The sequence below is a fragment of the Bos grunniens genome, chromosome 12, assembly GCF_055505025.1.
Source record: "Bos grunniens cultivar Pamir isolate PY7600 chromosome 12, Bosgru_T2T1.0, whole genome shotgun sequence".
NCBI lineage: Eukaryota > Metazoa > Chordata > Mammalia > Artiodactyla > Bovidae > Bos > Bos grunniens.
The window spans coordinates 18,424,540-18,452,280 of NC_141176.1; the positions used below are offsets into that span (position 1 = coordinate 18,424,540).

General features: G+C 38.2%; 1 protein-coding gene and 1 long non-coding RNA gene across 6 annotated transcripts in view; one reads left to right on the forward strand and one right to left on the reverse strand.

Moving 5' to 3' along the window:
* The first annotated feature begins 1,064 nt into the window (after positions 1-1,064).
* Positions 1,065-27,741, forward strand: part of RB1 (RB transcriptional corepressor 1) — a 120,484-nt gene continuing 93,807 nt past the window's right edge. For 2 of the 5 annotated variants that reach the window (XM_086329013.1, XM_086329020.1), the window contains exons 1-3: positions 1,083-1,362; positions 4,112-4,238; positions 26,478-26,593. In XM_086329013.1, coding sequence (XP_086185139.1) covers positions 1,235-1,362; positions 4,112-4,238; positions 26,478-26,593 — 371 coding nt within the window. In that variant the 5' untranslated portion in view covers positions 1,083-1,234. Of the gene's footprint in view, positions 1,363-1,580; positions 1,957-4,111; positions 4,239-26,477; positions 26,594-27,741 lie in introns of those variants that run through there. The other 3 variants (XM_086329015.1, XM_086329014.1, XM_086329016.1) reach the window with 3 other exon arrangements.
* LOC147361450 (uncharacterized) lies at positions 5,484-13,069 on the reverse strand. The gene is made up of 2 exons (XR_015137924.1): positions 12,633-13,069; positions 5,484-6,056 (listed from the first exon to the last, which is right to left on the reverse strand). It is a non-coding gene; the product is annotated as an uncharacterized LOC147361450 (long non-coding RNA).

The following is a 27,741-nucleotide window of genomic DNA, read 5'->3' on the forward strand; positions in this document are numbered from 1 at the left end:
TTCTCTCCTCTTGGTGTTTTCTTTAACACAACGTAATGGATAAGTAGAGTCAAATATATCTGGGTTCAAAACCTCTACACCCATCGGCTCTCTGTGTGTGTGTGTAAGTCACTCAGTCGTATCTGATTCTTAGAGACCCCATGGTCTGTAGCCTGTCAGCTCCTCTGTCCATGGAATTCTCCAAGCCAGAATACTGGAGTACTGGGCAATGAATTAACTCTTTTGAGCCTGTTTTCCCTATCTAAAGTGTAATACGACTACAACTCATTTTAAAGGGCTGTTTCTGAGGATTCGGTAAGATAATGAGGTAAAATGGCCAGAACAATCCCTTGCGCACATAGTAAGTCCTCCTTAGAGGTGAGGTCCGTCTGGCAAACTTCTATTCAAATGCCCCTGCTCCTGTGAAGATGTCCTTTAGACGTTTCGATGGTGCTTCCTGGTTTTACGCTACTATTAAAACCGCGCAGCACCTTGTCATCAGTTCTTTGCCCGCAGCCCCCACCCCTCTTCCCTCAAAGAACTCTCAAAAGGCCAGGTTCGTCGTCCCATACTTGGTCTCCGCTAGTAGTGGGCAATATCCAGCTCCTCATAGGTGTCCCAGAGGGTATTTGTTTTTGTTTTGGCTGACTTCGCTTAACGGATTGAGCGGGAGGAGCGCGGGCGAGCGGGAGGGTGCCGCCCACGGAGGAGAGGGGCGTGCCCGCCCCGGGTGCGCTCGCCCGATACTCCCCGGCGGGGGCCTCGGCTGCAGTCCCGGATCCACCCGGCTATAGCGAGGGAGCCCGCGCGTACCCACCGGGCCGGGCAGCGCCCTTACTCGGCCACCCACGCCCGCAGGGGCGAGTTTCGAGAAGAGGCAGGCTGAGGCGGCGGCAGCGGCTGCTGCCTCCGGGCGGCCGCCTGGGTTGCCGGCCCGGGACTCCCCGCCCGCCCGGCCCGCGCCTCGCCTCGCCTTGCCTCGCCTAGCCCAGCACCCCGGTGCCCTCCCGACGCCGGCGGGCCCGGGAGCCTCGCGGACGTGACGCCGCGGGCGGAAGTGACGTTTTCCCGCGGTTGGCCGCGGCGCTCGGTTGCCGGGCGAGGGAGGGCCGGCCCGGTTTTTTTCTCAGGGGAACGTTCAAATTATTTTTGTAACGGGAGTCGGCCGAGGACGGGGCGTGCCCGAGGTGCGCGCGTCCTCTCCCTTCCCCGGCCCTCCTCCAGCGCCCGCCGGCGCCTGCCCAGCGAGCGCGTCATGCCGCCCAAAACCCCCCGGAGAGCAGCAGCAGCCGCCGCCGCCGCCGCCGCCGCGGAACCCCCGCCGCCGCCCCCTGAGGAGGACCCCGAGCAGGACAGCGGCTCCGAGGACCTGCCTCTGGCCAGGTGAGCGGGCCGAGCCACCGGCGGCGGGCGGCGAACGGGGAGGGCGCCCCGAGGCTGCGTCGGCGGGCGCCGCGGCGTCTAGGCGGGGGCGCGTCCCCGCGGGGCGCCGGTCCGGGCGGGAGGACGGTCCCCCCTCCACCACCCCTCGCGGCGGAGCGCCCGGAGGGAGCTGACAGGGGTCTGGGTGCGGGCGCCGCCAGGGGAGGGCGGCCGGGAGGGGGTCTCGGCTCCAGCTTGACAGGTGTCGGGCGGGTGGGGCTCGGGTCGCTGAGCGAAGTGACAGGTGCCGCCTTTGCTCCGCGAGACGGCCCTGCGCATCCGGCGGGTGATTTCAAGACCCCATCACACGCAAAAGAGAAAAAAAAGAAAAGAACTAACTGGTGTCTGCTGGACAGGTTTTTCTCCCCGTTGAGATTTGTAGTCCTCCAGTGGTCTTTTGACTTTCTCTTTTGGTCTCTAACGATGCAACAGTTGGAAGTTGTTTTTTTTTTTTCCACCCCCTCTGGGCGCGCAGCTGTATCTGAAGCCCAGTCCTGGGAGAGACAGCCAGAAAAGCCTTGGATGCGGCGGCAGAGATGCCCGCGGACGTGAAGGGTAGGGTCCTGAGTGTCAGTTATCCCCCAGGAAGCTCGGCTGAGGCGCCTTGTGGCGTTCTCTTAGAAGGGGGTTTTCGGTCTTGAGGATTCACGGCCATCGGTAGTGACTGATGGAACGTAACTCTTTAGAAAGAACTCGTGCCTGGGCAAAAATATTGTGAGACGTTTAGCCCAAGAGCTTAAAAGTTCCTAAACTTTTCTCTTGTTTTCCAGAACTCTTGTTGCGTATTTTCATTGGCTTCAGCGTGCTTCGTTATTTCTTCCATTTTGCCTTTTGGCTTTGAGCCAGCAAGGATCCTGGTGTCCTTGTTGTTTTTTTTTGTTTGTTTGTTTCGTTTGTTGTAGTACAAAACGAGTGTTTTTGTGCTCACGTGGAATTATTTTTCTTCTCGTAAGTGGATTCTAAATTTAAGCAAGTCTACGATAATGCAGTGGAACTTGACAAGGGAGATAATGTATTGCAACATCTTATTTTTCTTGATTGTGATGCTTTATGGTTAGAACCAAAAATTGAACGAGTATAATTATCCATTATTATTGTCAGAGTTGGCCCTGCTTTGAGACTGCACATCAATTACAGTGAAATGAGACTCCTTTCTGTCTCCTTCCCACAGTTCTAGCCCATCAGCAGGTCCTATTTCTTTCACCTCCCCCTGCACTAAGAGAATTCGGGACAAATTGTTAAAGATTGGGAAAAGCTTTTGGAAATGGCTTGTGAAGGGCTATTAGAAATTCATATATGACTGTCTTATCAATTAAAAATCATTCTCACTAGTGGGGGAAAAAAAAAAAAGAAAGCCCAGGGATGTTCTAGGAGAAGACATTAGTTTCTGATTAAACTCTGATATGTCCAGTATTTTCCAGTTTCCCTTTGGTAAGAGCAGTGAAGTCTACTGCAAAGAACCCTGTTATCCACAGAGCTTGGAAGCATTCTTGAATATTGTAGAGTAACCAGAAATATTGAAGTTCTGACCATCACCTGGGAAAAGAAAGTCTTTTTTCCTTCTATTTTCCAACACTTAATTTTATATACTTTTAAATGACGAAACTATCACAAATTCTTTAAGTCAGAACCACGCAAGATAGTCTGTTCTTGATTATTCTTACCCATAAAATGTGTCCTTATGGGCTATCAAACTACAGGTTAACTACTTAACAGAGATAGAACCACTGCCTGGCAGTCTGAAGCCAAGAATTTTACCTGGGGTGGGTTCAGGGCCCAGTCCAACTGCATTTCCAGTGATGGAGCCCATGTCAACTTTGAGAATTGAAAGTTTACTTAAGGGAAACAGCACACCATCTTCATTCTTGAGATAACCAAAAGTTAATTATGTTTCAGAGAAGGGTTGGCAGTCTGGAATAGTGCTCAAGGGCCAGGATTATAGAGTTAGATTATTGGGTTTCTATCAGGGTTTCTGACATACTGTCTGTGATTTCAAGTGAGTGCTTTAACTTCTCTGATTTAGTATTTATCTGTAAAACAGGGTAAGAGGACTTACCTAATAGGCCAATGTGGGGATTCAATCTACCTTCATCTAAGGTACTTTGTGTGGGATCATAATAAATACTAAAAAATTATAAGCTATTCCTTGTACTACTACTATTATTATTAGAGGTCAAGTAGACATTAACTGATTGAAAAAGAATTAGCCAAGAAGAATTTTTTGACTGCCTGTTTTGGTTAAGGAAAATCAGGAAGAAAAGGCTGAATTTATTCCTCATCTAAGAACTACTAGTAAGTAGATTAAATAAAACACTGTGAAGGGTAGACCGAATTTTAGCAAAAGTTAATGATATTAAATTGGTTTTGTAATATTATCTATTGCTTTCCTCTTGCTGTTAACCAACCCAACTTTCCCAAACAGTTTTAGCTCTTGTACTTACTTTAAGCTACTTTGCTGCTCTGAAGTATGTGATTCACCAGACCAGCAAACATTTTTCACTGTGTGGTATTACCATTCTGGAAAGACTGAAAAAGATGAATATATGTTTAAATTCTAAGTGTAATTTTTTTCAAAGATAAATAAGATTCTAAAGTATTTAGTGATGCTGTCTTTCAGGATAGTGCTATTCTGTGCAAACTATTGAAACAAATATTTATCTGATTAATTTGATTGAAATATGTGCCTATTATATATTTTTTCATTTGGTAGGCTTGAGTTTGAAGAAACTGAAGAACCTGATTTTACTGCATTATGTCAGAAATTAAAGCTACCAGATCATGTCAGAGAAAGAGCTTGGTTAACTTGGGAAAAAGTTTCATCCGTGGATGGAGTATTGGTAAGGAATGTCAAAATTTTTTGAAAACATTTTCTTAATTTCAGAAATAATTTTTAATCACCATAGAAAATTTGGAAAGTGGAAAATTTATAAAGCAAAGCTACTAATAATCCTATTACCCAGAGGTAGTTTATTTCTGATAACATTAAAAATTTTTAAAAACCCATCTCTCCATGTAAGCCCCTTACCAAAGTATTTTAAAACAAATCTTAGGTTTTATATTTTATTCATAAATAGTTCACTATGCTATAAAGACTTTTTAAAAAACAAAAAATGACTCATAAAATAATTTTAATATCATAATGCATAATCAGTATTGAAATTTCCTGATTCCCTTATAATTATTTATTTAGAATTCAGAATCTTTGATAATATTTTGATATTCCATTTTTACATACACATATATATTCAACATCTATGTATATAATAATATCACTAGCAAATAATTATTGACACTTTATATGTACTAGAGAATATTGTAAGCACTTTGCAAGTAACTCATCTGACAAGCCTTTAAGATGTGAAGCATAAAATCCTTATTTTACATGTAAAATGTAAAATCTTCGTTTTATAAATGAAGATACTGAAGCTGAGTGAGATTGAGTAACTTAGGATCTTGACTAATAAGATCTAAAACACAGATTTGGGATCATACATATAGTTATATATGTAATTACATGTAGTTTTTGTAAAATTAAAAAAATTTTTTTTCTTAACATGAGCATTTTATGTTGTTAAATATTTTTTGATATATTTGATAATGTCATTTCCAGTGGTGTTATAATATTTTATCCATTAGATGTATTCTGATTTGTTAGCTTTCTGTTATTTGACATTTCCCCCCCAACTTTTTGGAGCTGTATACACAATGTGATAAACATCCTTATTCATAAGAGTGATACCTGGCACAAATTAAGTCTTCAATTATTTGTTAAATGGATTAATGAACAAATCTCTGATTATTAAGATAAATTCTTACAATTTGAATTACTGAGTCAGAAGCTATGAGCATTTATAAAACTATTGGTAATTTTTGCTAAATTGCACTCTAATCACTTTTAATGAGTTTACGTTTTCATTCAGCATTGTATTAGAGTACACTGCTGACTTGGTTTTTTACTCATCCAATCAACGCAGCAAAATATGTTTATATACATCCCATAAAAATACTATTTATAACTGTTAAAAAAAATCTCTAGTGTTTTAGTCTGTTTGGACTATTAAAATAAATATCTTAGACTGGATAGCTTGTAAACAATAGAAATTTATTTCTCACTCTTCTGGAGCTGGGAAGTCCAAGATCATGGTGCAGGCAGATTCTGGGTCTAGTAAAGGCACACTTCTTTATTCACAGGGAATTCACAGATAGTGCCTTGTCACTGGCCTCAGTTGGCAGAACTGGTGGGAGCTTTTGCTGGCCTCTTTCAGAAGGGCACTGATTCCATTCATGAGGGCCCTTCCCTACTGACCTAATCACTCCTGAAGGCTCTACCTCCTGATATCATCTTGTTGGGCATCAGGTTTTCAGCATCTGAATTTGAGGGGAACACAAGCATTTGGTCTGTCAGTTCAGTCGCTCAGTCGTGTCCAACTCTTTGTGACCCCATGAATTGCAGCACGCGAGACCTCCCTGTCCATCACCAACTCCCGGAGTTCACTCAAACTCATGTCCATCGAGTCAGTGATGCCATCCAGCCATCTCCATCCTCTGTCGTCCCCTTCTCCTCCTGCCCCAATCCCTCCCAGCATCAGGGTCTTTTCCAGTGAGTCAACTCTTCGCATGAGGTGGCCAAAGTATTGGAGTTTCAGCTTCAGTATCTGGTAATAAAAAAAAAGAGAAAATAAACCTCACAATTTCCAAAGATTTGAACATATTCTAGAACTGCATACTAAAAAGGCATTCTTGAAGTATCTTGGATGAATGACTTTGGTATTATCATCCCAAAGCACCTAATATATATTTCCACTGATTTGGGTACATCATGTACAAAGCCATTTCTTTGTGTATGCTGTTAAAGAGAGTCATCACTCCTTCACTTCTCTATCTTCCATAAATACTAAGCTTTTACTTTTCAGAAAGTTGAAAAGGGGTAGTTGATTATAGACAGTATTGGTATAGTATTGGTAAGTGCAGATAGTTGCCAAATAAGTGAGTTGTGTTCCAGCTTTCTTGAAAGTGAAAGTCACTCAGTTATATGGAACTCTGATCCGTGGTATTCTCCAGGCCAGAATACTGGAGTGGGTAGTGTTTCCCGTCTCCAGGGGATCTTCCGAACCCAGGTCTCCCACATCACAGGTGGATTGTTAACCAGCTGAGCCACAAGGGAAGCACTGGAGTGGGTAGCCTATCCCTTCTCCAGCAGATCTTCCTGACCCAGGAATCCAGATCTCTTAGTAAGTATAATAATGTAGTTAGATTTGCAGGCTAGTTCACAGGAAACTTTTTTAAAAAGACTGAATTCTAGCAGTAATAGTTTTGGGCTTCGGACCTTCATATATACATATATAAATAAACAAATGTTACTGCTTTTTATCCTACCCTTTTCTTTCTCCTGGCTTTGTCCCTATCTTCCATGGGAACTGGCATAGTTTAAAACTCATCTCCTGATGATGCTCTTGATGGGGACTAAGAGATGAGAAGTCATTCCTGGTTGTGTGCTGAGGAAAATAAGAAAGGAACTTCATGTTACAGTTGGAATTTGGGGCATCTTTTCGTTGGGTATGACAGGATGATGTTGTATTTTTCTGTTACAGTTCACTAGACTCTTCCAAGAAATGTTATTTTCAGTGATAGTTAAGTTTTTGAGAGTTGGCCTGATAATTTAATCTTCATTTATGTGGTAATTTCTAAGGGAGAATGTGACACAGTGAATGCTGAGAAGCCAGAGAGTGACAAAATGAACCTGTTTCTGATGCAGCCATTCTAGTTGTACTTGGCTATCTTCTTTGAAACAAGAAGAATGTGGTAACTCAGGGTAATTTTTGGCAACTGAAAATAGATAATGTTTATTGAAACAAAGGATGGGTTAAGAGCAAGAATTTGTCATGAGACTGGACTAACTCAAGTTTCAAATCTGCCATTTACTGCCTCTGTGATCTTGAAAAGGTACCTAAAATCTCCAAGTCTCAATTATCTTATTTGTAAATGGAACTAACAATAATTTCTGGGTCTTGGAGTTATTTGGTAGATTAAATTCATGCATATAAAGCATTTATTAGTGTAAATGAGTGCTTATATTTGGTCATGACTAATGAGCTACTGCAGAAAATCTTATATTAATATTTTTTAAAAGAATTTAAGGATCAGTTAAAATGGTTTAAGTTTTAAATGGATGTATAGTGATTCTGATGTGGCACTTTCATTAAAATTCACATTTTTAGGTTCTTGAGAGTAAAAAAAAGTTGTTTATACGTGCAGGAAAGCATATATTAATCCTTTTAAAGGAAAGGTTTGTGGTATTTTGTCTAGAAATTTCTCCTTTTTGTATAAATGTTTAGTAAGTGTGTAATATGTGGTTGCTGTCATATGATTAAATTGTGTTCATGCTGCTTAACAGCATATGAATAAAATAAGAAATTGGTCAGATGTCCTTCTCATACTGTGACTTATGGTAAATCAGTTGTTGGAATATTGGTTCTCTTTCTGCATCTTGAATGACAGTGTGGCAGAGAAGAAATAAACCTTGGACCTCAGGGCAAAAAACTCTTATTGTAGTTGTAATGTAGCTATATGATTTTAGGCAAATTGGTTAATCCCAGTCTCAGTTTGCTCATCTGAAAAGCAGAAATGACATCTGAATATCATCCTTTTAGGCTTTTGCATAGGGGTGTGTGTGTGTATTTGTATGTTTGTATGTTTATTTGTGTGTGTATATATTCAAGGGCTTTGAAATATATTACCCTTGATAGAAGCATTTTAGAGGTAATTACATTTAGAAAGATAATTGAAGAGAATAGTTTGGAATTAGAGTAAAACTAGGCATTCTATTTAAGCTGTGCTGCAAAAATATGAAGAGGTTTCTTAATAACCTTAGCAGAATATATATTTTAAAATTATGTATAATGAAAATTTTCTTTACCTGTAATTTTTTAGTCCTTATACACCCTATCTACTTGAAGATGGTGCTTATATTCTGATTGCTTGTGGGTTTTGCTGAGCAAAATACATTTAAGAACATGTTTGTGTGTGTGTCGTCAGCCGCGTCTGACTCTCTGCGACCCTATGGACTGTGAACTGCTAAAGAACATGGACGTGAGTGTTACATTTGTATTACAGATGTAGGATATCTGCAGGTTCTTTTATTTCTGATTCTAGTTCTAAGATTAATTTCTAAAGACATTTTATTTTGGAGAGTTTCAGATATTTATATAAGTAGGTTAAAGAAAATAGTATGAACTCTCACATAACTCTTAACCAGCTTCAGTAGTATCAGTCATGGCCAAACTCTGTTTCTCCCTGACTCCAGATTATTTTAAAGTAAATCCAAGATATGATATTTCATCTATACATATTTCAGTATGTATGGGGGGAAAAAAAAGAACTCTTTAAAAAAATGACCACAAGAAATTTCCTGGTGTTCCTCTGATCAGGATTCCACACTTCCACTGCAGGGGTCATGGACTGAATCCCTGATTTGGAAACTAAGATCCTACAAGCTGCACCAGAAGACAATCCCCTCCAAACACAGAAGCACCACAGTTCATCATATCTGATAAAATTAATGAAAATTCCTTAATATCAAATATCCATTGTTTGAATTATCTTGTTTCAGAAATTCTTTTCAGTAAGTTCAGGATTTAAATAAGGCCTACACAGTGTGATTGGTTGATTTGTGTCTTAAATCTCTTTCAGTCTGTAGATTTTGCCTTTTCCTTCCCTCCCCCTTTTCCTTTCTTTTCTTATTCTTTTTTTTCAATGTATTTGTTGAAGAAACTGGAGTTTTTATCCTGTGAGATTTTTTACTGTGTGTATTTTACAGATTGTACCTCCTTCATTGTTTAACATATTTCCTAATTCTCTGTGTTTTCTAGAAATGATTCTAGAGGCCTGATCAGATCCTGGTTTGATATTTTTCAGAAGAAATGCTTCAGAGATGTTGTTGTGTATGCCTATTGGTAGACACATAATGTCTTGTTCTCTCTCTTTTAATGTAAGCTATTATTGATGACCATTGACTGGAGCCATTAGAGGAACTAATCTTTCCCTTTTCAATTATTAGTTGTAATTCTTCTGTAAATAGAAACTTTCCTCCATCAACTGTGTTTATTCTGAAGTATAGATCATTCAGGAAAGGTAGGATAAGTGCTTTATTCTTTGTGTTTATTGACTAGTTTTCAAACTGATGAGTTGGTCTTATAACATTCCCCAAAAGTGACCAATGATTATAATCATCTTTTCAAGTATTAATATTATCTTATAATACCAATAGACCAGTTTGACTATACATAGACATTTAATAAGATCTTTACTCAAAAATAACATTCAGGTGATCCTTGAATAGTGCTGGGGTTAGGGGCAGCAAACCTCCACACAGTCGACAATCTGTATTACTTATGGTTGACCCTCTGTATACACAGTTTCTTCATATACATGGTTCCTCCATTTCTGTAGTTTCACATCTGAGAGTTTAGCCAATCTCAGCTCATGTAGTACTATAATATTTACTATTGGAAAAAAAATGCCTATAGTGTAGTACTATAGTCTTGCAAAAGAGCTACCTCACTGGAAAAGACCTTGATGCTGAAAAAGATAGAAGGCAAGGGGGGCCAGGCGGCAGCACAGGATGAGACGGTTAGATAGCATCACCAACTCAATGGACATGAATATGAGCAAATTCTAGGAGATAGTGAAGGACAAGGAAGCCTGGCGTGCTGCAGTCTGTGGGGTCGCAAAGAGTTGGACACAACTTAGCGACTGGAAAACAACAGTAGCCTTTACTATTGAAAAAGTATATAACACACAGTTTGCAGCCATATTCTTCAAGAGTCAGCTGTATTTTGTAATTTCAAGAATGAAATGGAAATCAGATCATGTAGTATTTAACCTTAGGGATTGTCTTTTTTTTCCAAGCATAATTCCCTGGAGACACATTGATGTTAAATGTCATTATATTTGTTTGCTAAGGGTGCCATAAAAAATACCACAGACTGAGTGGGTTAGACAACAGAAATGTGTTTTCTCACAGTTCTGGAGGCTGGAAGTCCGAGATAAATTATGGGCAAGTTTGGTTTCTTCTGCGGCCTCCCTCCTTGGTTTGCAGATGGCTGCCTTCTCCTTGTCTTCTGGAATGGTTTTCCTGTGCACAAATCCCTGGTGCCCTTTGGGTGTCCAGACTTCCTGTTCATGTAAGGATGCTAATCAGATTCAATTAGGTTTACACTTCTGTCCTCATTTTAACTTATGTACCACTTGAGACCCTATCTCCAAACACAGTTATGTTCTCAGATACTTAGGGCTCCGGCTTCAACATAGGAATTTTGTGGAGGGAACACAATCCAGCTCATTGAAAATAGTTTGTTTCTTTGTTATTTTTTGGTAGTATTCCATGGTATGGCTGGACCACAGTTTTGTTTAACCATTCACTTATTGAAAGGTGGCTGTGTTGTTTGTAGGTTTTAGCTGCTATGAATGAAGCTTCTATATCTATATCATTTGTTATAGATTTTTATTGTGGACATCAGTTTTCCACTCTTTAAACACCAAGGAGTGTTGTTGTTGGATCCTATTGCAGAGATCCTATGGTAAGAGTATGTTCATTTTTGTAGGAAACCTCCAAAATGTGTCCAGAGTGGTGGTACCATTCAAGAAAGCACTGCTGCTTTGATATTTTTGCGAGCATTTGGTGTTGTCACTGTCTTGCATTTTGGCCATTCTAATAGGTGTGATATCTCACTGTTTTAATTTGTAATTCTCTTAACGGCATATTATGCTGAACATCTTTTCATATGCTTATTTGCCATCTGTACATCTTCTTTGGAGAGGTGTTGACACCTTGTGCCAATTTTTTAATCTGTTGTTTATTTACTCATTGTTGAGTTTTAGGAGGAGTTTGTGTGTTTTAGAAAACAGTCCTCTTTAGATATTCCTTTTGCCAGTATTTTCTCCCATTCTCTGGCTTAACTTCTCATTCTCTTGACAGTGTCTTTCGGCGAGCAGAAATAATTTTAATAAAGTCCAGGTTATAAATTCTTTCTTTTATGAATCATGCCTTTGGTATTGTATCATTATCATTGCCATCACACTTCCTGATTTCAAACTATTACACAGCTGTAGTCATCAGAATAGAATGGGATTTAGCATTCAGACAGACACATAGATCAAGAGAAAAAGAGAGCCCGAAATAAACCCCTACACATATATGGTCAGTTAATTTATGATAGAAGAAGCCAAGAATATTCAATGGTGATAAGACCATCTCTTCAGTAAAGGGTTCTGGGAAAACTGGACCAGTGTCTCACACTATAGATAAAAATAAACCCATTGGATTAAGAGACTTGCGCATAAGAAACCATAAACTCCTAGAAGAAAACATAGGTGCAAGCTCCTTGACCACCGTCTTGGTGATGATTTTTTGAATTTGACAGTGATGATTTTTTGAATTTGACACCAAAAGCAGAGCGAACAAAAGCAAAAATAAACAAGTAGAACTACATCAAAATAAAAAGCTTCTGATAGGAAAGGAAACATTGACAAAATGAAAAGGCAACCTACCAATTGGGAGAAAATATTTGCAAATCTTGTATCTAATAAGGAGTTAATATCCAAAATACTTAAAGAACAAATAATCCAGTTTAAAAAAAAAATGGGCTGAGGGACTGAATAGGTATTTTTCCATGGAAGACACACAGATGGCTAACAAGTACATGGTGCTTAACCTCTCAAATCACCAGGGAAATGCACATCAAAACCACAGTAAAATACCACTCCCATCTGTTAGAATGGTTATTATCAAAAAGACAAGAAGTAACAAGCGTTGGTGACAATATAGAGAAAAGGGAACTGTACATTGTTCCTAAGAATGTATATTGGTGCATCCACTGTGAAAAACCGTACCTGGGGAGGAGAGATCAAGATGGAGTAGACCTTCACTCACCAACACATCAAAACCACAACTACATATAGAGTGGTGCTTGGTAAAATTGATTTGGGAACCAGCCAGAAGGCTGTAAAGGAAGAACTACACAAAGGCTGGCAGAAAGGGAGGAGAAGCAGTCTGGTCTGGTTGGGACCTGCACCCGCTAGTGGAGGGTACGGAAGGGGAGGGAGATGGCACAGGCTTGGGGATTTTCCCTGGGGGGGTAAGGGATTTGAGCCACGTATTAGGCAACCTAGCCCACGGGTCCAACCCTGGGAAGACGACCCCTTTAGCTGGTTTGGAAACCACTGGGGCTTACCGGAGGGCTCTAAGAAACCAAGACTCGGCTCTTGAAGGACATGCACAGACTTGCCTCCTCCCGGTCACAGCACAGAGTCAGCAGATGGAAAACTTCCTTGGGCTCTGGCCGGCTTACCAGGACCATCCCAGTGTATCCCGCAGCCTGCTCAGGGCTCCTGCTCCAGCGCCTCTTGCCCTGGCGCTGCACCTACTGAGGCGCGGGCTGCTCCTGAGAGTGCGCACACTTGGAGGGCTGCGAGCCTGCTTGCACACTGCTCCTGACTCTGACCAGTGTGGAGGCAGACATTGCCAGCCTGGGTGTCAGAGTGTACACCCTGGAGGAAGCAAAGCCGCATCCCAGGCGGAGAATGTTGTCACTTGGTAGGCCGACCTTGCACACACTTGAGGGGGAGTAAAACTAGCTCTAGGGTGGGGCCTGCCATCGCAGGCTTGTGTGTCCCTGCGCACATCTGGAACGGAGTGAAACCGGGTCAGTGAGCGCGGGCGCCAGCTCAAGTCCTGACCCGGCCTCTAACAAGGCATGCACGCCCGGGGTTGGGGAGGGAGAGAAACCAGCACAGAAGTTCAGCCCCGTGTCCTCAGCACTGGACGCGCCCCATATCTAGACAGGGACTCCTGTCAGAAACCCACTTTTCTCCTAGCAGAAACCCACTTGCCTCGGTACTCTGGTTCCAGCCGCTGGAGCCCCGCCCCCACCCCTTATAGGGTGGAGACCGCCCTTGAGCAGAGAAGCCCCAGTTCGGACTGTAGCTGCTCCAACTTCAACCCATCAGAATGATGGCTGCCCGCACAGCCCGGGGGACGAGAGCCTGCGCTCGCTCGCTTCTGATCCAGCAGCTCGCAGATCAGAGCCACTGGGCACATGCAGACTTTACTGGGGACACCGGCTCTCCCCGCACCCCCCCCCCCCTCGTCCCATGAGGCCATGCCACCAAGACTGGGATAGGTAACTATTTCACCTAATTTCATGGTGACGGAAAAGGCTGAACAAAATGAGAAGACTGAGAACTATATTTCAAATGAAAGGGCAAGAAGAAACCCCTGAAAAAAATCTCTGATGAAACGGAGGTAAATACCTTATAAAGAATCCAATAGTAATAAGAATGCTAACTGAACTGGGGAAAAGAATAGATGAACACAGAATTTTAACAAGGGATTAGAAAACACATTACAAAAGAACCAGTCAGAGCTAGAAAACAGGATAACTGAAATGAAAAACACTAGAGAGAAGAGCAGGTTAGGTGATACAGAAGAATGCATGAGGTATCTGATAGAATAATGGAAATCACCTGGTCCCAACAGCAAAAAGAAAAAAAATTTTTATTGAGAATTGTTTAAGGGACTTTGGGTGCAACATTAGGTGTACTGAAAATCACATTAATAGGGGTTCCAGAAGGAGAAGAGAGGGAGAAAGAGGTAGAAATTTGTCTCATGAAATTATGGCTGAAAACTTCCCAAACATAGACAGGAAACAGACATCCAGGTGCAGGAAACACAGTCACAGACAGTATGAACCCAGGGCATATCCTCAGTAAAATGGTGAAAGTTAAAGAGAATTCAAAAGGCAGCAAGGAAAAAAGAGGCACATGCGTTTCTATTATAATAATGTGTCTTCTCCTTCACTCTCTTTTTAAAAGTTAATCTGACTGTAGGCTTTTTAAATTTTATTGATCTTTTTAAAGTATCAGCTTTTGATTTCCTTGGTTTTTCTGTTGATTTTCTATTTTCAGTGATTCTTTTGTATTTAGCTGACCTTTTGTATTGAAATGTTTAAATTCCTTTCTTATTTCCTTTTGTGTATATTCTTTGTTTTCTTTGTCATTACCATGGGGATTACATTTAGCATCTTAAAGTTTTATACTCTAATTTGAATTTTTTCAAGCTTAACTTCAATAATATAGAGAATTATACTTCATTAGCCCTGTCCAAACTCCTTTCAGTTATTGATGTCACAAAAGTATGCCTTTTTATATCCAGAGTCCAAAAACATAAACTAATGATTTTGTAATGCATCAGTCTCTTAAATTATATAGAAACAAAACGTGGAGTTATACACTATTATTGTAATAGTAATATCTTTTCTATCTTTTCTTCGTCAGTTTTTCAGCACTCAACTTTCTTTATAGTTCAACTCTCACATCCATACATGACCACTGGAAAAACCATAGCCTTGACTAGATGGACCTTTGTTGACAAAGTAATGTCTTTGCTTTTTAATATGCTATCTAGGTTGGTCTTTTAATTTCATGGCTGCAATCACCATCTGCAGTGATTTTGGAGCCCCAAAAAATAGAGTCAGCCACTGTTTCCACTGTTTCCCCATCTATTTCCCATGAAGTGATGGGACCAGATGACATGATCTCAGTTTCCTGAATGTTGAACTTTAAGCCAACTTTTTCACTCTCCTCTTTCACTTTCATCAAAAGGCTATTTAGTTCTTCTTCACTTTCTGCCATAAGGGTGGTATCATCTGCATATCTGAGGTTATTGATATTTCTCCCGGCAATCTTGATTCCAGCTTGTGCTTCTTCCAGCCCAGCGTTTCTCATGATGTAATCTGCATAAAAGTTAAATAAGCAGGGTGGCAATATACAGCCTTGATATACTCCTTTTCCTATTTGGAACCAGTCTGTTGTTCTATGTCCAGTTCTAACTGTTGCTTCCTGACCTGCATACAGGTTTCTCAAGAGACAGGTCAGGTGGTGTGGTATTCCCATCTCTTTCAGAATTTTCCACAGTTTATTGTGATCCACACAAAGTCCAAGGCTTTGGCATAGTCAATAAAGCAGAAATAGATGTTTTTCTGGAACTCTCTTGCTTTTTCAGTGATCCAGCAGATGTTGGCAATTTGATCTCTGGTTCTTCTGCCTTTTCTAAAACCAGCTTGAACATCTGGAAGTTCACGGTTCGCGTATTGCTGAAGCCTGGCTTGGAGAATTTTGAGCATTACTTTACTAGCGTGTGAGATGAGTGCAATTGTGCGTTGGTTTGAGCATTCTTTGGCATTGCCTTTCTTTGGAATTGAGATGGATGCCCTTTATTTCTTTTTCTTAGCTGATTGCCCTGGCTAGAACCTCCAATACATTGTTACCTTTTTCCTGATCTTAGTGGGAGAACATTCAGTCTTACTGTTACCTATGATGTAGGCTTTCTGGAGATGCCTTTTGTCAGGTTGAGGAACTTCCCTTTTATTCCAGTTGTGTTGAGTATTTTGTCAAATGGTTTGGGATTTTGTCAAATGATTTTTTTCTGCATCTATTGAGACAACTGTATGTTTTTTCTCCTTATTATAACGTATTATATTCTTCTGAGACTTTAAACCAACATTGTGTTTCTAGGATAAGTTTCACTTGTTTATGGTGCGTAATTATTCTTATATATATATATATATTTAAATTTGGTTTCCTTGTATTTTGTTCAGCATTGTTATGCATTTTTTCATAAGAGATTTTGGTCTCTATTTTCTTTCCTTGCAGTGTTTTTGTCTGATTTTAGTGTCAGGGTAGTACTGACTGCTGAAGGAGATGGGAAATGTTTCCTTCGATCTTCAGCTTTTATGGAGCATTTTGGTTAATTGATGGGCTTCCCTGGTGGCTCAGATGGTAAAGTGTCTGTCTGCAGTGCAGGAGACCAGGGTTTGATCCCTGGATTGGGAAGATCCCCTGGAGAAGGAAATGGCAACCCACTCCAGTACTCTTGCCTGGAAAATCCCATGGACGGAGGAGCCTGATAGGCTACAGTCCATGGGGTCACAAAGAGTAGGACATGACTGAGTGACCTCACTTTCACTTGGTGGTGCTGCTGCTGCTAAGTCGCTTCAGTCGTGTCTGACTCTGTGCAACCCCCTAGACGGCAGCCCACCAGGCTCCCCCGTCCCTGGGATTCTCCAGGCGAGAACACTGGAGTGGGTTGCCATTGCCTTCTCCAATGCGTGAAAGTGAAAAGTGAAAGTGAAGTCGTTCAGTCGTGTCCGACTCTTCGTGACCCCACAGACTGCAGCCCTCCAGGCTCCTCCCTCCATGGGATTTTCCAGGCAAGAGTACTGGAGTGGGGTGCCATTGCCTTCTCTGTTCACTTGGTGAATTGATACTAATTCTGCTTTAAATGTTTGGTAGAATTCATCAATGAAACCAACTGAGCCTCGACTTTTCTCGGTGTAGAGATTTTAAAATTACTAGTCTAGTCTCTTAACTTTGTTACAGGTCTTTTCAAATTGTCAGTTTCTTTTTGTGTTGGTTTGGTCATCTCTCTCTTTTTAGAAGTTTGTCCATTTAATCTAAATCATCTGATTTGTCAGCATGCAGTGGCTCATAACATTCCTGTTATGATTCATTTTAAAATTTCTGTAAGATTGGTCTTAATATCCTCATGTCATTTCTAATTTTAACTAATTTGAATCATTTTTCTTGATCAATCTAACTAAAAGTTTCTCTTATCTTTTTTTCAAAAAACCAATTTTTGGTTTTATTGATTTTTCTCTACTTTTATACTCTCTAAATTTAATCAAACCATTTATTCCCTCTTCACCATTTAGTGTCTTAAACTTAATATATATGTCAGATAGCATTATTAAAGTTCATCATGAGCTTTCATCATGAACCACTCAGATATATCTAACATGTAATTATTTATAATTGTTATAATAATATATAATTTGACTGCTATTTTTACTGCAGCATATTTTCTTTTTTCTGAGGACCCATGGAAGGAATTTTACTCTCATCTCTGAATGAAGACTAGCGAGGCTTCTTCTGAGAACCAATTTTATTTTATTTTGTGGTCATTATGACTCTTGTAACTGTTTACGGATTTGAATGCTAACTTTCAAGACATAGCATGTAGTTTTTCTCACTAACATCTTTCTTGTCATTTTTCCCCACTTTTCTATATTTCCCTTTCAGTATTTCAAAGAAATATATATTTACGTATGAACATGCATATATAAATGTATATTTATATATAAACACACATATATATTCGAAACTCAAATATACTTGTTTTTAAAATTTTTTATAGTATTAAAGTGAGAAGTGAATATCCATTGCTCTCTTTGTATTCCCACCTCTATAGAAATAACCACTGATAAATTTTTGTTCATTCTGCCCCTCCAACCCTTCCTCATTTCCCCCTTTACACACACACACACACACACACACACACGATTTTTTTTTTTCCCACTGAGGTTTTATTATTTATTTACACTTTTTAACCAATTTAAGTAATTATTGATGCTTTTGGAATAGGCAATAGATTCAGATGGTTTAAGATTCAAAAGAAATAAAAATGTAAGCAATGAAAACCTCTGTCATTCTTTCCCCTAAGTTACTCACTTCTCCATAGGCAGCTAATAAAAGTTTCTAGTTTTTGTGTTTTTCTGTACCTTGCTTTTTTCATGTAGTGAAGAGTACCTCTCCTTCTGTGTTTAGCTTAATCTTTTTAGTGGATGTATTTTCCATTGTATGGACGTGTAATTTATTTATATATTCCCCTATTAACAAACATTTAGTTTATTTTTGAACATTTGATACTACAAACTGTTGCAGTGAATAGCTTTATATATACATTTGGTGCACAAAAAAGAGTACTTTTGTAATGTTGATTCCTAGAAGTGAAACCACTGGGTCAGAAGACATTCACACTTACAAAATTTAATAGATTATGTCTTTGCTCATAGGATAAAATCTTTGCTGATATCTCACTTTTCCAATAAGGCCTAGCACTGTTTAATACTGTACCTGTACTCTGCCCTACTTCTCCCTCAGATTTTCTCTTCACCTTTTCCTGCTTTTTTGTTTAATTGAAGTTCACAGTGTTGTTTTGGTTTCTGGTGTACAGCAAAGTGATTCAGTTATGTGTGTGTATATTCTTTTTCAAATTCTTTTCCATTATGGGTTATAACAAGATACTGAATATCTTGTTTCTCCCAAGCTCTTTCCCTTTTGGTAACCCATAAGTTTGTTTTCTCTGTCTGTGAGTCTTTTTCTGTTTTGTCTGTGAGTTCATTTGTATCGTTTTTTAGATTCCACACATAAGTGATATTATATGATATTTGTCTTTGACTTAACTTTGTATGATTAGGTCCGTCCATGTTGCTGCAAATGGCATTAATGATTTCCTTCTTTTATATGACTGAGTGACATTTAGTTGATTATATATACCACATCTTCTTTATTCATTCACCTCTCTTTATTCTTCATGTTAGAAGTAGATACCAGAAGAATGGTAGGTACCAGAAGAACATATCACATACTGTATAGCACCTTTTCCCCATCGGATTGAAATGACTGTGGAGAGTTACAGGCTTCCAGGTTTGCTAGGGTATCTTAAACCTCAATTTAATAGGACTGTTTGTTTTTCTGTACTTTAAACATCTTTATGCCCTATATAATTTAGATAAAACAGGTGTTGTTTTGAAAGAAATGATTATAAATACACTCTCAGTGAATCAATTTTTTTCCTTATGTACATTATAATTTTAGAGGCCTGACATTCATAATTATTGATGTTCAGATTGGTAGTTATTTCTATTACATGTTCAGCTATAAACAAGTAGTCAAGTTTATATGAGACCTAGATATTTAGGAGAGTTTTGAAGTGAGTTATTTTGTCAAAAATGCCTGTTCCTTTTCTGTTTTACCTCCTTTCAGTACGTGCCTTGATTTTTCTCATTCTGCAAACCATTTTTAAAATAAGTTGAATCAAATTTATATTGCAGTCAGAAACCACCAAACTTTCCCCCACCTTGGATCTCTTTTAGAAAGTGTACCAAACTTTGTTTATTAAATAATAATTTTTCCTAATTTTATTCAAGCCTGACAGCCATTGTTTTTTATCAGTATAAAGGTAAATTGTGTTACCTTGCTGCATTGATTTCTAGCAAAAGTGAAACACTTGCTACTTTAGTTACTGAGGCATTATTGAAAGTAAACATATGGGTTCGCTTAAGTTTTTAAAAATTTAAGCAAATTTGCCAAGGATTATCATTTTATGATTTGAACCCTAGAGACTCCCAGACCACAGGACTTCAGTGATCAATGATCTCTTTCATTTTCCCTTCCAACTGAGATTCTTTTATTCTAATGCCAACTCATTTATTCAGTAGTTGTGTTTTCTTTTTTTCAAATGATATTGGTGGAATGAATGGACATGCTAACTTTGAAAAATACCATTTATACACATAATTAAATCTGAGTTGTAGTAATTGACTCTTTGTTTCTAAGATGGGTAGACACTAGTTAATTAATTAGTAGTTGTTTTAATATGGTGGCTGTTTTCACTGCTCTATGGCTCTGTCTTCTTGGGGATCATTTTTTGGGCCTTTGATGCAATAAAGCAGAGAGCTTGACTAGGAACTAAATTCCAGGTCAGTTATGTTATTACAAGTTTAGGAAGTGAAGACTGTAATTCATTTCTTTGTGTGAATTAATCCTGCTGATCCTCAGTAGCTGATCAATGTGTGTGTGATCAGGAGATAAAGAAATTGTGGTAGGACCAATATTCTCACCTTAAAACTTTTTACTCATGATTCAGTTGCTGCTTAGTTCTCTGAGCCTACTAGGGGGAAAAACAAGAAAGTCAAAAAAAAAAGTCATTCTATCCTATACTAGGGTATGACTATTGATGCTGCTTTTAAAAAATATATACATTTAATGTCAAGTTAGTGCTGGCCATTGTACTAGGTTCTTGCGGGTTCAGCAGTGTACTTAGTGTGATTATGCCTTCAAAATGCTTACAAAATAGTTGAGATAGGGACAATTGAACAATCTAGTAAACTGAATTGAGTTTAGTTAGGTGCTTAAACAGTCCTAACCACTGAATTCTGTAGAAGTTCTTAGCTCCAAGTACTCATCTCTTGGGCAGAAGACTAGATGAATCTGAATTTGCCAAGAACATATTTTTCTGGGAGTAGAGTCAACTCTCCCCACAAAGGCATTGTGTAACTGGATGGCTAATTCAGTTGGTGTTTACCTCTGCATGTTGAATCAAAAATATGATCGAGCACAAGTAAAGTTAGCTTTTGTATTCTTCTTGGCTGTGCTACTCTTGCCTTCTGGTTCTTATGAGCACATCAAGAATTTCTTTAGCGCTCAACTGCTGTCAGCTAATATTATACAAGCGAGAGGGAGGATTTTCTGGCATATTAGCATGTTGTTTCTTTTGTTCTTACATATAACCTTGGTAAGGAAATCCCAGAGGGGAAGATATAAAGGCAGCTCTTAGCCCCTCTACTTCTATAATACATTTAACTTGTAACTTTATTGCTAATCACTCATTACAGTCTCATGAATCTGGTGTAAGGATGTATCCTTTTGACCCTGAGATAAAGAGCATGTTTACTATGGCTTATTTCCATCATTTTCATGGTTGATATCTTAAAAAGTAAAGATAAGAGAGAGTAGTGTTTTTAACTTTTAAAATTTCAGGTTAAATTCATGCTAGTTATGTTAACCTACTTTTCAGTAAGATAACCTACTTTTCAGATGTTTCTAAGATGATTTATGTTACCACTTGGGGGAGCTCTTTTATAAGTTAGTGCATTGTAAAAGAGCAAGTGTTGGATTGGCCAAAATATTTGTTCAGTATTTTCCATAAAATATCATGGAGAAAAAAACTCAACAAACTTTTTGGTTAAGTCATATCACTAACTCAGGGTTACCAGTTGGGTGATTTAAGTAAACTAAACTAAATGATAGCTTAAATGAGTAGTCTCTTAAGTGTTGATTATAGATTATGATTTAAACTGTAGTATATGTAATTAAAGTTTGACTATTTTAAAAAAGATTTTTCTCAAGAATATTCATAATTTTTCCTCTCACCTGTTTTATATAAATTTAGTACTTCTTAATTGACTTATTTTCCCCTCTATTTTATAATTGTAGGTAATTTAGAAAATATATCTAGGATTAATGAAAACCATTTGTAATCCTACCACCTAGAGATAATAGTTAACATTTTGATATATTTTTGCATATCCTTTCTTTTAAATTTTTTCAACAAATTGGAGTCAAAATATACACAGAATTTTGTATTCTGATGTTTTTTTCTCGTAACATGTCTGGTTTTTTTCCCCATGTCCTTATAATCTTTGAAATGTTTTCTAAGAGTTTTATGTAGCTCTTGATACAGCTCTATCATAATTTATTTAACTATTCTATTTAAAGATGTTTGAATGTTTCCCATTATTTTTGCTGTTGTAATTCTTTGAACATTTATCATACTAAATCTTACTCAGTAATTATTTTCATTGGATAAATCCATAGAGATAAAACTGAACTCTTAAGGTTCTTGATGCAAATTAGCAAAATGTCCTTCAATTAACACTCTTCTGAGGTTCTTATATTCCAAATATGTTTATTGGAAATTACTGTCTTTTTCTTTTGTGAAATGCTTTTTCTTATCCTTTCCTCATTTTTTTCTTCTTTCATTTATTTTTTTGTGATTCTTTTGGCTGAGTAAAACTTTCTTTTCCTCTGTTTTAATGGTTTCAAAGGTGCTATTCTGAGCCCGTTACATAATTCTCAACTAAATTTTTGAGGAAACAAATCAGTTACAAATTTTTGGGTTGTAATTGCCGTTGGAAAATAGGGCCTAGATCTTGAGACAGCAGTGAGGGTTGGAAAGCAGGATGAGTCATGTGAAACAGCTGTGTCGAGGAGTTGGGGCTGCTGTAGAAGTGGATGAAGCTGCAGACGGCAGAAGGAAAAAGAAGGTGGTGGGGAAAAGTCTTTGGAATTAGGAAACTCTGAAAAAGTTGACAGAGATAAAAACGAGAATGAGGATGTTGACTGTGTTTGAAAAGCTGAGGAGAAAAGTTTCATTACAGTGGTGTCAGATGTCGTATAGAGGTCTTTGTAGATGAAACCAAAGAAAAGTCTGTTCAGTTTAGAGAGAGCTCTTTCGACACTTAGACAATAGCCTCAGTAGAATAGCACTTACATAGTAGAAGTATGTGTTCAGTGGGTGCAGTAGATGTGTACTGGGAGAGTGTGTCTGGTGAGTGTGCGTGTGAATAGTAAGAGGTTTGTATGTCTGGTTTGAACAGTGGCTTGATAAAGTCCAGGGATAGAAGGATAGCTTTTTTTTTTTTTTTTTTTAAGTGATGTAAGTTTGTTTGTGGGGCTTCCCTGGTAGCTCGGCTGGTAAAGAATCTGACTGCAATGCAGGAGACCTCGGTTCAATTCCTGGGTCGGAAAGATCCCCTGGGGAAGGGATAGGCTACCCACTCCAGTATTCTTGGGTTTCCCTGGTGGCTCAGATGGTAAAGAATCTGCCTGCAATGCAGGAGCGACCTGGGTTGGGAAGATCCCCTGCCTGGAGGAGGGCATGGCAGCCCACTCCAGTATTCTTGCCTGGAGAATTCCCATGGACAGAGGACCCTGGTGGGCTACAGTCCATGGGATCCCAAAAAGTCGGACACAACTGAGTGACTTAGCACACCACAGCACAAGCTGGTTTGTAGCTAAACAGAAGCATGTGTTTAGAAAGACCTGTAAGATAAATTATGTAAGACAGAGGGAGGAATTAATCAACTAGGTCTTGAAGGAGGTGATACAAAGTGGGAAGAAGTGAGGGAGTAGATTTACTGATTTAAGAGTGGAGGAGGATGTTCATTTGTCAAAGTCAGAAGAGAAGAAGGACCTGAAGCTAGATGCAGAGACATTGGGAGTATATGGTAATTAGAAATTATTTGATGTGGAGAAACATGTTGAGGCCTTTGGAATTGTGATTCTCTAACCTTCTCAACAAAATAAAAATGAAGAGTACAGAACAGTAAAATAGTTAAGAGTACAGGACTCTTAGTGGGGTGGTGAGATTAAGGATTTCAATAGTGAAAATGTTAGGAAATCAATGTAGAAATGTAGTAAGGAAATACTCTTAAATAAAGGGAAGAAGACTAATTTGAGTGTTAGGAAACTTGGGTTTTATAGGCCTGTGGCATTGATAGGCTGTGTTGGGCAAGTCTCCACGCTCTAATCTTCAGTTTCTTAATCTGCACAATGAGAACTGAATCAAATGTCGTTTTACGGATTTAAAAGTCTTGAATCAAACTGAACTAAAAAAAGAACAAAACGTAATCAAGTCATTGTAGTATTGGTGGAAAGAAAGACAAGTAGGTCAGTGGAACAGAACAGAGAATCAGAAAATAGAATTCACACATACGTATCAGTGTTTGCACACAGAGGGTAAGGTAGTTCAATGGAGAAAGGAGTTCCTCTCAACAAATGATACTGGAGCAATTCGACATCCATATGCAAAAAATGAACTTTAGTCCCTTTGTTGCACAATCATAAAAATTAATTCAAATGAAGCATAGATATAAACTTCCAGAAGATGACCAAGGAGAAAACCTTTGTGACCTTGGATTAAACAAAGATTTCATGGATAGTACCAGCAAGGGCATGATCTATAAAACAAGGTAATAAATTGAGCTCCATCAAAATTAAAAACTTATGCCCTTTGAAATACACTATTTAAGAAAGTGAAAAGCTACAGATCAGTTGAAGATTTTTGCAAAACACGTACCTGTTAAGGAGTTTGAATCCAACATGTTTAAGTAACTCTTAACAACTTTATAAGACAAACAACTGAAGAGAAAATTGGCAAAAGAAGAGATCCAGATGCTAAGTGAGATTTGAAAAAGTACTCAGTGTTGTTAGTCCTTGGGAAAATGTACCACTACACACCTACTGGGATGACTGGAAAACAGACGAACAGAAACTAAGTGCTGGTGAGGATGTGAAGAAACGTGAACTCTCATTTGTAGCTGGCGGGGGTGCAAAGCATTACAGCCATGTTGGAAAACAGTTTACCAGTTTCTTACAAACTTAAACTTACATTTAATACAGAACTTAGCATTCCCCAATGAGGTATTCACCCGAGAGAAATGAAAATATGCATCCACTTAAAGATCTGTAGTTGAATATTTAAGGCTAAGGTTAATAGCCTTATTCATAGCAGTGTATTCAGCTATTGGAATCGATAAACAAAGTGTGGTATATTCATACAGTGGAGTGCTACTCAACAAATAAAAGGGATAAATACTAATAGGTACAACAATATGGATGAGTTCTCAGAAGCATTATGCTAAGTGAAAGAAGCCAGACAAAAAAGGCTACAGCCTATATAATTCCATTTGTATGACTTCTAGAGAAGGAACTGAAATCAGATCAGTGATTGCCAGGGACTAGAAGTCAATAAAAATGATTTCTTACACACAAAACTCCAGTATTCCTCAGCATTCCCAGGGATGAATATTTTTGGTGTGGAGAAGATTGGGTTGTGGACAGTTTTTGAGACAGATATGATATAGAGGAATGAGTGCTAGATTCACTGATAATAGTGCTGCTGCTGTTTATTATTGAATGAGTATAATGCCTGGCACTGTGCTGATTACTTAAGAGCATCCTCACTGTTAAATTTTATAGTGACCCAGATAGGATACTATTATATTTCTATTTTAGTAAAAACTGAGGTTTAATTAGATTTAATCAGTTGCTTACAGTTATACAACTAGAGTATGTGTTCAAAGTCTTGAATGTTTGACACAAAAATTCATGTTTTTAACTTAAATAGAAGTGTAACTCCCAGGGAGACAGGGAATTTTTTTGTTTGTTCTGTTTTCATCACTGAATCCCCAAAATGACAAAACTGTGTTAGTTGCATAATAAATATTTCTTTAAAAATTATTCAATTCAGTTCAGTCACTCAGTCGTGTCCCACTCTTTGCAACCCTGTGAACCACAGCATGCCAGGCCTCTCTGTCCATCACCAACTCCTGGAGTTTACCCAAATTCATGTCCATTGAGTCGGTGATCTAAATTATTAGATATGTCCAATTTTAGAAGATACTAAAAAACGAATCGGAAGAGATAAAACTGTATGAAGATAAACATATGATTTTTAAAATTAAGGAAAAGTTTAGAGTTGGATAGTGATCAGCTTTGTATTATCCCTAAAATTTGATAATCTAGAATAATTCTTTTTCCTAAAACTTTTATATAATTGAGATTTCAAAACAATGTAAAATTGTATCACATATTTTTCAGCCCCATTGTACTCTACAATTAAGAGTAAGCAAGTAGTTCCAACTCTTTGATAGAACATTAGATAATTTGTTTTTTTGTTTTTAATTTAATATAATCTAATTTTACCTATAAAACACATATTTAAATAAAGATATATTTTTAGGGGAAAAAGTATTCTAATGATAATGAAAAAATATTCTAATAATAATGATAGCTGTCATTCATTGAGTACTAATTAAATGACAGGCATTGTGGTAAGGGCTTTATATAAAGTCTCATTTAATTCTTACAAAGTGAGGTAAGTATTACTATTTCCATTTTACAAGGAAGGCAGTTAGAGCACTGAGAGATATAAATTTCATAAGGTTAAAAAAATACTTGAATCAATAGATTGGTAAAAGAACAAGTGAATTAGAGCAAAAGGAGGATAATCAAGTGAGAAAATGGGCTTGTTTTTTAAAAACAATTTATTTTATGAAGTAAAATCTTTCACCTTGGCTTGGATGATGTTGTGTTATTGAGAACTGAAAATGTTTACCTCAGAGAACTGACTGGCTTCTAGGTTTTTTATAGAAAGTTGTAGTTTAACTTTTTGACTTATCTGGTAATTTTTTTTGCTTTACAATATAAAATTTAGTTACTAATTTTGTAACTAGTTTGTACTAGCCTAGAATTAAATACTCTCATAAAGACTTGGGAACAAATTTATTTTGTTATGCTCAATAAGAAAAAAGTTGCCTAGTATAGTTTTAACACAGTTTTTGTGTGTAAATGATTTAACGAATTACTTGAACCTTTTTGTTTTGTTTTGTTTGCAGGAAGGTTATGTTCAAAAGAAAAAGGAACTGTGGGGAATCTGTATTTTTATCGCAGCAGTTGACTTAGATGAGATGCCGTTCACTTTCACTGAGCTACAGAAAAACATTGAAACCAGGTAAAATTTCTTGCATTAATATAGGCCTCTGCCATTTAAAAAAAAAAAAAAAAACTATTCCTGAACTATCATTTTAATAGACTTCAGGGAATTGGTGGGAAATGCCAAAATTAACTAAAACATGGAGAACTTGGGTCAACTAGTGAACTCTCCTACTCTGTTGGGGCCCTTAATGTCTTTATGCTGCACTTTCTTTAAAATGTAGCAGTCTGTGTCCTGGGAAAATCTTCATTGTATCTCTCACTGTGTTAACTTTCTTAATTGTAGCTGTTGATAAAGTGGACAAAATAGGCAGATTTATTAAATAGGCTTTATTATATAGTAAAACCTTTGTAAAAGTAGTATGAGCCCATCTTCAAGGAATTTAGTTGATTTATTAAAGTTTAAGACTTTTAATATAATAGATATTGTAATTATATATGTTTTGAGACTGTGTGTTCAGTTAAGTATCTATTATCATACTTGCCCCTATAATTACTTAATGTCTGTATTGAGTTTATAAGCCTAATGAGAGTTTACTAATTGTTTCCAACAACTCAAGAGAAGCCTTCTGATCATTTCTTCTAGTCATTTCTTTTGCAGTATATTTACAATATCTAACAGCAAATAATTTATCAAAAAGATAGTAGTATGTTTCTTCTTAGATAAAGCCATCTAGAGTTAAACATAATTGGTGTTTTGTGTAAATGAGATAAAATTGTTTCACATTTTAGTAACTTTCTTACTACCTCTAAATAAAATGTGGAAACAAAGACCTTCTAAAGGCAATGGCACCCCACTCCAGTACTCTTGCCTGGAAAATCCCATGGACAGAGGAGCCTATTAGGCTGCAGTCCATGGGGTCGCTAAGAGTCGGACACGACTGAGCAACTTCACTTTCACTTTTCACTTTCATGCATTGGAGAAGGAAATGGCAGCCCACTCCAGTGTTCTTGCCTGGAGAATCCCAGGGACGGGGGAGCCTGGTGGGCTGCCGTCTATGGGGTCGCACAGAGTCGGACGCGACTGAAGTGACTTAGCATAGCATAGCATGTTCATATTTAACTGATTAAATTAGAAGTTGTTTACCTCTCAGAGATTTCAAAGTTTAACTTTATTAAATAAAATCACTAAACCAAAATAGGTTTTATATAGCTGAAAACAATCTG